The sequence below is a fragment of the Pseudopodoces humilis genome, chromosome 1, assembly GCF_049639895.1.
Source record: "Pseudopodoces humilis isolate 2021_Gansu_Grassland_sample_001 chromosome 1, ASM4963989v1, whole genome shotgun sequence".
Taxonomy (NCBI): domain Eukaryota; kingdom Metazoa; phylum Chordata; class Aves; order Passeriformes; family Paridae; genus Pseudopodoces; species Pseudopodoces humilis.
Genome location: NC_142200.1, coordinates 102,091,866 through 102,104,469, shown reverse-complemented (window position 1 = coordinate 102,104,469; position 12,604 = coordinate 102,091,866). Strand labels below are relative to the sequence as shown.

General features: G+C 34.3%; 1 protein-coding gene across 2 annotated transcripts in view; it reads right to left on the bottom strand.

The window, feature by feature from the left end:
• The window catches only part of CNTNAP2 (contactin associated protein 2), a 1,024,120-nt gene that overhangs the window by 518,721 nt on the left and 492,795 nt on the right, over nucleotides 1-12,604 (bottom strand). For both annotated transcript variants that reach the window (XM_005519091.3, XM_088052353.1), the window contains exons 5-8: nucleotides 12,254-12,457; nucleotides 9,799-9,983; nucleotides 6,548-6,691; nucleotides 466-730 (exon numbers count right to left, since the gene is read on the bottom strand). In XM_005519091.3, coding sequence (XP_005519148.2) covers nucleotides 466-730; nucleotides 6,548-6,691; nucleotides 9,799-9,983; nucleotides 12,254-12,457 — 798 coding nt within the window. The remainder of the gene's footprint in view (nucleotides 1-465; nucleotides 731-6,547; nucleotides 6,692-9,798; nucleotides 9,984-12,253; nucleotides 12,458-12,604) is intronic.

Here is a 12,604-nt window from a genome sequence, read left to right as displayed (position 1 = left end):
TATCAATAGGACCACAACAGTCAGAAATCTTTGTGCCAAAGGCTGACCATTTTGACTTCTAGAAAACCCAGTAGGTTTATATCATGGCATCTGTTAATTCCCTGCAGAAGAAGGGAAAAAGAAGTTTGCTGTGATATTTACTGTACAACAGCATTCTTTCTGCAGCCTTACCTGGCAGATACCATATTTTCTTTTTCTATGTTCACATACATATTAATGCCATATATGGCATACAATTAATTACAAGGGCAATGAAATGCCTGTTGCAACAAAATAACAATGATGTATTGAAATAAGTCTAAGTTTTTGTGGGGTAGCTATACAGATCTAAAAAATCCAGACAAATATTTAATGTATGAATGGATTTCCTTTTTTTATGAGAGATCCCCTAATTACTTGAAATTATGAAGAACAGCTTAATTATTAGACTACACCTAGAATAAAAAAATCCCAAAACACACTTACCTGATGAGATGTCTATCCGGTTCTTCTTCACTTGGGTGACATTGATATGGACACTGACTTTGCCCTCATTTATGTCAATCTCAACATTCCCCAGCTCATCTGCAAAGTTGCTGAAGAGAAGAAGTCCATTTGGGTTCCAGGTCCGGAAGAGGAAACTGACTGAGAATAGATCCTGGCTTGGACGACCAGGAACCTCAAGGTAACTGGTGGCATTGAAAAAGACAGGCACTGTATGTGGCTCCACACAAGAAAAACTTAAATTTCCCTAAGTAAAACACAAAAGAAAAAAAAAAAAAAAAAGAAGAAAAGAAGAAAAAAAAAAAGAAAAAGAAAAAAGAAAAATGGTAAAATTCCACTAAATTCATAGCTACCTCTATGAAAGTATTCTAGATTTCATTCAGCCTAGAGACTACTGTGATCAATGCACACTGCATTTAAAGATGTGCTATTAATTTTATCATTATTGTTGTTATCATAATAGTTACCAATTTTTCTTTTTTTTCTAGCACTGGCCCCATTGTATTTTATAGTGTACATACACAAATAACAGACAGCTGGCCTTGAAGAGTTGTAGTCTAAGAACAAGATTAGATGAAAGAATTAATATTTCTAGTTAAAAGATAAAGAAATTAATCACAGATTAACTTGGGCTTGTCTGTGGTCCCCACAGAAACACAACAGTATAAAAAATGAATGCAGATTTCCAAATACCCTGATATCAAGGTGTCAATCAATACAATACATGATGTTCCAAAATAATGATTTGTAATACCTGAACAGTCAGCCTCTCTGTTATGTTTTCAACTAAATGATACTACATATGCTAATATTTCAATTCATGAAGCAAAAGGACTTGGAGTAGCTGATCACGAACAACACCTAATATTTTTGGATAGTAAGTAATTTTGTCTGTAAAAGAAACTGCAGTTTCTACACTGTAAAATATTATTCTTCAGGAAATTGACAAAAGAGCCAATCAACTTCGTTGATCTACAAGGCTTTAAAATGTACTTTTGTAAACAAGGGTAGAATTAGGGACATGAATTTTTCTCTCTGGTTCTCATGTAATTTCTCTCAGCAAAAGACCAAACTGGTAGATGTTACCATTTGGTAATATTGGTAGGGTATTACCTTTTTTTACCCCTTAGAAATCATACTTTGTAGAAATCTATTTCCAGAATTAACTTATTACTGCATGAATGCAAATATAACAGGAAAACTTCCTCTGCTGAAGAATTCCTATTATATGTGGCAAAATGGATCCTGTCCTATGGTTAGGCTTTCTCATGCACTGTTGCAGGTGGAAATTATGTGGCAATTTTAGTTCTATTTGGGAAGAAGGAATTTTATCTGATACAGTACAGAAATTATTGCTAAAATCAAGATAGAAATTCCTCTCATATTTATTTGTACATTAAAAAAATATTAAGGCTTGAACAACATTTTTGGAGGTACACTACGCAGATGTTTGGAGATGTGGTCCATTTAAGTAGTGTTCAGCATCCCAGTAAAATTCATCATCAGTATTGCATAATTATTTTTAAATTACATATTAGTGAATTCCTGATTTAGGCTTTTATGTCACATTTCTGTATTCATACTGTATAAATGCATCTAACAGTTCATCCTGAGGGAAAGTAGAGAATTTGGAAGCAAGATAGGAACTCTGTGTCAGAAAATGTGTAGGAGGAAGGACCTAAGTAAATTTTTCTAAGAGCTAATTATATTCAATTGGAGATGACAAATGACATCAATAAGCAAGTTTTAGCACTCATTTGCCAATGTCCAAACCTATCACATTTTAAAAGAACATCACATCAGAGAACAGCTTATCTGTATTGTAGTGAGATAAAGCTGGCCTGGCAGATTCAGCTTCCTATATTGGATTTCCATGTAAAAAACCAAATGATTAAAAATAATATTTTCTTGATCACTAGGATGAACACCTTGATTACTCTGCATAACAAACTCTTTTTCCTGCAGAACATCAGAGGTATTGTAGAGGTTGTACAGAGTCTACCTCTAAAGGCCAGTAGCATTAGTAGTAAATATACTATCAAGTTGGCAGCCTTTGTGATCAATAAGGAACACTAATATTTCCAGTAATCTGGAATAAGAGTTTTCTTTAAAGTTATCTCCTAGATTTGTTATTAAATTTTATGATAAAATCTCAGCATTGCAAGTCACATTATTTTCACGTGCCCAAGGTCCATGGATTAAAAAAAATATAAATCCAAGGAATTAGGGAAAACTAGGTGACACAACTAAAGATAGCTTTTAGATAACAGTGTGATGAGAGAAATTACAGCTACTTTATGAGTAAAGACTAAAGACTTCCCTGATAAGCTTCTTGTCAATTCTGGGATTTTTTTTTGTGGTTTTGCTTTGCTTTTTGTTTCGGTTTGTTTTTTTTGGGGTGGTGAGGCTTAAAAGTTGCCTAGAGATTTTTAATTTTATATTTTTAACCAATTAAGCATGAAATCAAAACAGTTAACTCATTTTTTTGAGTAGTTTTAATCTAAACATTTCAAAGTTTGCTAAAGAATACCTGTGATTAAGCCACTTACTAACTAACTTTTACATACAGTAAAAAAACGGTGGAGAGTGTCTGAAATAATCTCTATAACCCTTGGCTATCATTCTCAGTGTGATGGTTACCCTATGCATAAAAACAACTTCTGTTACATAGTTAAGGCAGTCCTGCATAGACACAGAAGGCTACATCATTTTTTGAGACATGTCATACACAGTTCAGTCCCAGATACCAATTAAGTAGTGCTCAAAGAGCATTCTGTTAGGTTTCTCAAGAGTTCCTTCTGCTGCCTTGTTACCAAGATGAGCTAACAATTTCCTCATTACAAGAAGGTTTTTATATCCAATTGACACTCTCCTGTCATCCTGATGTTTTGGGTACTTGCATGTAGAACACCTATTAATGTTAATGGCACTGAATGCATTCAAATCCTTCTTCACATCAGTGAATGCATTTCCCACGAACAGTCTAGCTGCATTAAAAATTTCTTGAGAAAGTAACACGTAATTCTAATTTCCCTGCTAGTTAGCATTTTCCCTACTGAGCTGTTCAGATTAATATGAACTGGATTATTGATCCCTTCTATGACTGGAGTTCACAAGATGACTCCTCTTTTAAGTACAGCCCATCTTATACAGATTGCTCACTAGTTCTAGGTCAAGGGTTCGAGTTAATCTGCAGCTTGTCTCTGTAATAGCTTCTTCATTTTTCAAAGAGAATGAGATCATTTTTTGTAGCTTCTGACTTGCTGAATAGTTTTCTGGGCAATGACATCTGGAAGTCAAATATATACTGTGCCTTTATATTGCAACTCCAGGCCTTATTAGAGAATTTTTCATACTACATTGACAGGGAAAAGGTAAAAACAACTTAATTTGTATACCTTGATCTGTGCACTGTGGTCTCTCATCTATATGGCAAATTAGATTAATGTTTACTTATAAATCAATTTTGTCTATCCACATTCAAACATAATCCCTTGTGTAAAATACTACTGTAAATATCTTTCCCAATTAAAAGACCTACCGGCTGAATAGGAAGCTCCCAAAAGATAGGTAATAAGTTTATTAAGACTATATTACCTGTTAAATCAGGATGGATCATACACTATGGGCAATTAGTACACTAATGCCATCTTAAGTATCACAAAAGAATCAAAATAATTTTTCACCTTTACCTTCTGAATCTAAATCAAATATGTTCCTAAAGTCAGCATTGGACTTTATATAAATTTAAAATACTTTTAATTTGTTTTTTCATCCTTACTCTTCAACAAAGCAAAAGGTGCTTGGTGGTGCTTTTTTGTTCATAACGTCTACGCATATGAAATATAATTTTTTAAAATTTAATTTTGTTCAAAGAAAAATAAAGATCATTTTCATCTCTGATTTTCTGTGCCTCCTCATTTATATAATTAATTTGTCAAGTCCCTTTCACAGCATGACTTCCGAAATTCAACTGCCTTCATCTAGGAATGTTATTTTCTTTTGTTTCACATCCCTTTAAAATCCTGCTTTTCTCTGATTTTATCCTTTCTTAGTAATATTTCTCATGACCATGCTGATTGCTTTTGTTCAGCCTCATTATATGGTGTGCCTCATAATTAATGCCTCATTTTAAGATAATACGCTGTCTGGGGGAAGGTGTGTGTCTTCTGTTCTGTGTTTGTACAGAATCTCTTACAATGGAGCTTTGATCCCTGCTGGATTGCTTGAGTGCCATCATCATAAACATGCTTAACAACAACAATAGCTTCAAGAAAGTATATTTCTCTTGCTAAATCAGGCTAAAAACTAAGAGAAAAAATGGTTTTGTAAAAAACCATAAAAATCCATGTTGATTTAGAGTAAAATTGATTTTGCTTTTGAAGAGCAGAAGGAATTTAAGTATTTCTACTGAAAACAAAGGTCACTTCTATTTTTCTAGTCATTCTCAGAATTGGAAATCAACAGAACCATCAAATTAAACTGGTGTATCACCTCTTGATGTGTCACAAGTACTGCAAGAGCTTCTTGTGGGGATTTTGCTTTCATGTTATGGGCAACAGAATTTTAAAAGTAAAGAAACAAAGAAAGAAACAACCAGGAACATGATTTTTCAGAGACTTTACATGTCTGCTGGCTATATCACACTTCTGAGAGTCTAGGACTTTAAAGTATAGGATTTGTACTACATGAACTTCTTAAGCAACACTTCTGTTCAGAAAGAGGCTTTAAGAATATGTCCTACTAACTTGCAGTGGACTTGACTGCAGAAAATGGAAATATTGCTCCTGTACAAAGATTCTTTTTTTAAATCAGGAATTAATCTTTCAAAATCATGTTAAAGCTGAAAAAGCCCTGCAAGAAGAAAATTTCATGTAATTATGAAAAAAAATTAAAAATTTGAAAGTTTCAGGAGTTCATTAGATTGGGTTGAAAAAATTTTAAAACTGGAATCTTAATGAGTAGAATATATATCATATTCTTTGTCTTTGACAACACTGATGAAATTTATGTGTAGAAAATGTTATAGATGTCAGGTTGAATTACTGAGTTTGTATAGGCAAACATCACATACTCATTGTTATCATTTAGATTTCCTTGACCATTTAGTCAAAACGTTCATACAAAGACATGAAATTTCAGTTTTACTATCCAAGGATAATTAATCCTTTGCATGACATCATCACTGCATATGTATAGCTTTATAATTCATTAGATAAAGGAAAATTAAATTCTGTAAACCTACATATTGTTAGCAGGAATTTTAAGTGTGTAAGCTTGTACAGAAGAAAGCTTTGAAAAGTTATTCAAACCATCTCAAACTCATGGCAATAATACATTTATTTCTTACCCACATTGCCTTTATGTGCCAGCAAGCATTTTCAGGAACACTTAGAACTTTAAAAACACAGAAATTAAAGTACATTCTTTCTTAATCACCCTGCCCATAAAACCACAAGTCTGAACATGAAAGCAGCTATGAACAGTTAAGCCACAGCAAAAATAGAGTAAAATGCTAATAACCTCTGTAATGTTAATAAGCAAATAACGATTTTCAAGTATAATATCTTGAGGTTTTTCAGACGTATCAGAAAAGACTGTAAAAGCATTTTCATCCAAAGATTTTTGCACTCCAGCACTCCATTTAGCTCAGCAGGGATGGAATATTATCAGGATTTAAAAGCCACAAGAAAGCTACAATTAATTTAATAATAAATCTTGTCTGCACTGGTTTTGGACTACTGTAATTTGAGAAGAAAGGGAAAAAACATTTACTGGTTCAGTTGATTTTCTTTAAAAAAAACCAAAACTATCTGACTGACACCAAAAGTTAATTTTTGAAAGATGAATCAAAAGTCCAGAAATAAAATGCATAATAAAAAGTTTTTTAAGTCACAAATGTACAGTTCAATCACAATCAGATCTTTGAGTTTGTAACAAAATTTGCTTTGTGTCTTATGTTATTGCAGTACAAGTATATAATTTACACACACCTTCAAAAACCTTCTAGTCTTCTTTAGAAGGAGAAGCAGAAGGTTAGATGACCATGAAATTATGATCTTACCACATTTGAAGGTTCCAGTTTCTTCCTCTTGGCAAGGTCAGTGATATTATTGCCATTGTAGTTGATGCTCTCCATGCAGCCTTTGAAATTTTTCCTACTGTTAGAACTTGGCTTGCCAGAAAAAGGCATGCCTCCAAAGGTTATCTTCAAATGAAACAGAAAAATGGTAGATAGTTACTGGAAGGCAAAGACTTTTATAGAATTTTGTTGTACATGTATTTGCTTTCTTTGAACATTCAACCATGGCAAAATAGAGAGCTGGCAGCACTGTTTACAGAAAAAGGATGTATCAAAATAAATACTGCAAAAGCAGAAAAAAAAATGCAAATAATTTTAATTATTTATGGTAGCTAAACCCAAGTATTATTCCAATTGTCCAAACAGTGAACAGACTCACATCACAGTTATTCATATGGGAACTGCTCTTCTGATTGCTATCAGAAAATGAGTATTTCAAACAAAGAATTGGAACAAATTTCCATCACAGTATTTTTCTGAACAAAAGTAGACATGAAATTAGCCAGATAAACTGAGTCAAATAATTCACTCAGCTCTAACCATGTGCCAGAGCTCAGACTACAACACAGCAGTGGTGGGCTCCAATGTGGCATGTTATTCTGCTTTAATGCTTCTGTATCTACTTAATCCAGAAGAATTTACAGAATCACACAGACAAAGATGCAATCCTCTGGTAGACAGAAGGACCTTTCACTACCAAGAATATGCTTCTGTCATGTAGTTATAGTCAATGAGGAGTCACCCCTTGATTTATCTGGTAATTTCCTTAGAGAAGATCTAGACAACAACTGCTAAGACTCTGTCATCAGACTCAAATAGGAATTGTTTTTTGTCTTACAGATGAATTTCTTTACCCTGCATAATTGATTCTGGGTTTTCCATAATCTATAGGGTTAAAAAACTTACAAGCTTTACAAACTAAAAGTATTCCTCTTTCTCTGTCACTCCATAGAGACGATGCAGGTCTCTGCCATATATTGGTCTTTATAGAAATGATTGGAAATGAATAATGTTACATGTTTTCATTAATATTTTTCAGTCCAAATGCCAAGAATAAGGCATGAGAGGCAAGACTAATGAGATTAGTCCCTGCAATCAATGTTAGCTAATCATATCCATTAGATGATGGCATAAATAGTAAATGACACCTTGCTTTCCTGCCCCACAAATGTTCAGAAAAATATCAATTTGTAGTCTACTACTGAGATTTGGCAGAACAAAGCTTTTGAACATCATTCATTGTCAATTCCATTTGTTATTGTCAACAGCAGGAAAATAGAACTCTAGTTTTAAATGCATGAGAGATACCAGCCTCTATCCCAAGAAGGAGGCTTCCACTTGACATATACAGAGAGCAAAAGCTGTACAGCTGAAACCTAAAACCTTTATAAACCACACACACAAGCTTTTGGTGTGTAAAAGTCTTGTGGGGATATCCTCAGGTACTGCAAATTGACATGACTTGACTTTAGAGAAGATACAGCCCTTCACATGGAGAATGGGACTAGTATTTTAATGGTTGTCAAACATTTCATGCATATTATAATAATGTGTTTGGATTAAATTAAATGTAAAGATTTAAGAAAAAAAACATTTTGAAGAAAAAGCAAGAAAAATAATGTGACAGTGAGTAAAGAGCAACTTAAGAGACTATTTTTTGATCTTGAAAATGCAATCAGAATTAATGTTTATTCCTCTTTTGTGTTTACTTTTCTGAAAGAGATTAACCTAGAAACTATTTTGTCTTTGAAAAATAATTTTGAGTCTTTCGGCTTTATTCCCTGTTAATCACAAAGACAACACCTTTAAACTTTGTGGTGTCAAGCTCCAGTGAGAAAAGGAAGGGGAAGAGATTAAATCTCTTGAGTTTATATGAACTGCAGAAATGTAAACACACACACACTCAAATAAGTTCAATTAAACACAAAGAAATCCATGTATATGGAAAATGATATACTTTAGAACTGCCAGTGAGGTATTTTTATGAAGAGAGGATGGGAAGGTGAATACACTGAGTTCATCTCTTACCAGGGATACACTTTTTATATGCAATATATATGTATGTGCACAAATTGCACAAACCTGGCTTATGGCATTCAGCCTTTTTCTGTAGTTCTGTAGTTCATTCACTTGAAACCCTTTAATAAAATCTATTAAGTAGCTTAGTTCAGATCTTCAGTGCTCAATAATTAATAGAGGTATGGGCAAATTTGCTTCTTATCTTCTCAGTAGAACTGCCAGCAAATAATGTATTCATAAACATATTTTGGAATATAATCAAATATTTGACTCAGACGCATTACAATTATAAGTATGTTTTTCGAATATTCATATATTCTTGGTAAAAAATTGTAAAATACAAATATATAAGTTAATTCAAACTTTTTTCCATGACATCATTTATATTTGCTCTTAGATCTTAAAAATTTGTAAGGGTGGAAATATATTTGGTACAGCCAACCAAATTCATTCACATGAGGAAGAGTAAAGAGTGTAAGAAAATATACAAAGATTGCAATAACAAATGTGTTGAACTTCATTACACATTAGAGGAGCTGAACAAGTTCATCATAGCTGAAGCTGTAGTGTAATCAAACAACATGACCATGTTTAATTACTACCAGCACTTGTATGCGTTAACCTAATTGATTAAAGTTTTCTTACAACTTTCCTTCCTCTTCATCACTTCTTTCTAAAAAGAAGTTACTGATGCCATATTTGTGAAAATACAAGGATGTATCTACCTACCTGAGACAGGACAGATCAAGATCTGTATTAATAAAAAGGTCCTCACCTGCTTCCTTTGCTACAAATAAATCCTAACACCACAGATTAAGGCTTCCTGATTCAAGAGCAAAATTATCACCTGAGTGGAACAACATATTGCGCCATACTTTTTAAAATATACTTCCTGCTTAGAGCAGCTGCTTTCAGAAATTTTTAAAATCGTGTACTCAGCCTGTCTTGCTGAATAACACAGATCTCCCACTTTAAAACAAAGAGCTGAGGTGATTGTTACACCAGATGGGATTTGGTAGGCTCATTAAGGGAAACATAATTTACACTTAAGAGAGAGAGCTGTTGGAAAGAAAGTTTCAGGAAATATAAGGAAATAAGTAATCAAAACAAATGTATGAAAAATTAAGAAAACGTGTTAAATTATGTTAGCTTTGTTATTGGATTTATCTTTATAAAACCGATTTGAATGGGAAGAAAGAAGTTTCACTGTCTACCTCATAGTCCAAGTCCAGGTAATCAAATTCTCCATTTGTTCTGAAGTGCTGCATGTGTCTGTCAAGGGTGAGATTGATGTTCCTCCCATGGCGCTCTATGATGATGGAGTGCCAGTGGTGATCATCCAAGAGGCTGCCTGTCGTCACAGATGTGTGGCCAAAAATAGAGCCAAGCTGGTTGCTGCCTGAGAGCAGAAACAATAGCATTTCTCACATCATACTAGTTAGACAAACATTTTCCTCTTTCTTTGTCAATGTTTCTCCTGAATTATACCAGACGTGCAATAAACTGGAGGAAATCAGTCTGCTATGAATTTGAGATCTGCCCAGTGGAGAGTTACTTCCACCAATATAAATAGCTAGACCAAATACAGGAAGTATCTGATCACTGAACTGTATAAATATATGTATAAATTCATAATAGCAGTTATTTGGAAATGAACCTGAGAAGCAATGCCAATTTCCAGTTGTAAAGATGGTTTTCATCAAGGGTTTTCTGCTTCACTCCTACACTACAGAACAGAAAAGCTGTCACCTCTGGGCCAGATCCTAAGCTGCATTGGAACTGTACTGATTTATGAATGTTGTGGAGGACATGGAGCCTGATAACAGACTTTGGCAAAAAAAAGCCTTTTCACTCCTGAGTTCTATGCTTTGTGCCCTTTACCAGTATCATTATACCAGCAAGAAGAGGGGAAAAGGCTCAGTGCAGACTGAGCTAACAACAGCAAAAACCGTCTTCTGCTAATACAGCTTATTTTGGTCTGTTATCCTGAAGCAATCTTCCTATTCTGGAAGTCAAACTACTAGCAAGAGTACAATTTTGCAATTCTCTGCTGTGCTATCTTGGGGGTTTTGCCAGTGTAGCTGTGCTAGTCAGAAATCACATCTCGTTGCCATCTGACTGACACAGCTAAGCCAGCAAAGGTTGATAGCATGGATCCCAACTGAAGCAGCAAATGACTAATTCAGCAGTGAGTGTAAAAAATTGCTGCACTGCTCAATAACTCAATGCAATCTCCCACGTTCTGAATACATGAGGACCTAAAGCATTTCTGAGGCTGAGAATTTCTTACCCTCAAGAATGCTTGCAACTGAGACATTAAAGTTTGTGCATGCTGAAAACACATTCTGGCAAATCACACTTCCATGGCTTAAGATATTATTTCTCTACAAATGACCATCTTGCCTTTATGCTGAAGGCCAATGGTCCTGTTGGTTAAAAATGAAATTAAATCACATGCATGTCATTGAGCCTCAGTTTCTTCAATGCAAAGTCAAATGCAATGCAAAGTGAAACCTAAATCCACTTCTGTCTTCCCATCCTTCCCCCAGTCCCTGGTGTTTGAAACTAAGTCACTGGATCTTACCAGGCAAGATGAGCATCCTTTTCTACTGTCTGATGCAGAGACAACTCTCTCAGACAGAGGAATAATAACACCATAAAGCATTACATCTGTATATTGGGTATGTGTCGCAAGGCCTAGTCCCATTTGTCAGCCTAATGATTTAAGAATATCCTCACCAAACATATGTATGAAAGTTTAATAGCTTATAAAGACAGTTTGTGCTGAAGAATTTAGAACAGGAAATGAAAGGGTTACTACGGCAATTAAAATTTTTAAAACTAGGTAACTGCTATAGGAAGGTGTGCTTTCCTCATTATCTGTTCATGTTGATAGTTAGAAAAAGAACAGAAGAAAATTCTAGTGGAAATAAGTATTATTCAATGTAAATAACAAATGGGATAATTTACTCCTCATGTGTCTATAAGAGAACTAAGGAAAATTGCATGAAATCTTTTTCTAAGGTTCTTTTGTTTGAATGGGAGAAATACCTGAAACCAGATAAATATGGGTCTTTTTCATAATAAATGTACTTTACAAATCCAGTCATATATGAACCTCTATTGAGAGGACTGGAACTAGACTAATTTCATCATAAGGTTCCCTGATAAAACTTTCTTTTCCTAGCCCTGCTTTTCAGACTCTAGGAAGGCTGCTGAACTCCAGCTTCATGCAGCCTGTAGCTTCCTAGACTTTTTTTTTCTGCAAGGTTCCTAGGACCTTTGGGTGACCTTTATTTATCCAGAAGTGATGACAGTGTCCTTCTCTCACACAAAGCCACAGCTGAGGCCAAATATAATTCTGGCATGCTATTTTATTTTTTTGTTTGCAGTAATGACAATATGTTGCTGATCTTGCTTTTCTGTATGATCTTCTATTCATAGTATGTCACACAGAGTAAAAGGGACAGGATGGAACTAAACATGCATGCACACTCCCCCAACATACAAAATATGAAAATATAGAAAGGGAATTAACGTTTTCAACACATTATCTGACTTAGTGATGAGGCTTATCAAATTACTGTGGGAAAGAGGACAAAATGTTTGACCTAAAATATTTGTGGGGGAGATAAAAAACTACCACAAAACTAAACAATCAAAACATACCTAAATTTAAATTTAGAACAAGTTTGGCTTTCTTCAGTTCCAAGGTGATATAGTCTCCTTGCTGTCCTTCTCCGTGGAATATTACACCTTCGCTTTCAGAGGTCTTAAATTTCAGAGAGATTACATCTTTCAGTGTCTTCATTTTCTTATTCCTGAATCTGTATGGTAAGACTACATGGCCATCAAAATTGATAACATCAGCCCCTAAAGGAAAAAGAAAATAAAATCATTGATGAGCCATCATATATTCCTATGGCCACTGGAAAAAACAGACATGCCATATGCAGATTGTACCTGAACAGAATAAAAGATGTGCAAATGTGATATACATTGTAAATACATTTTCTTTTG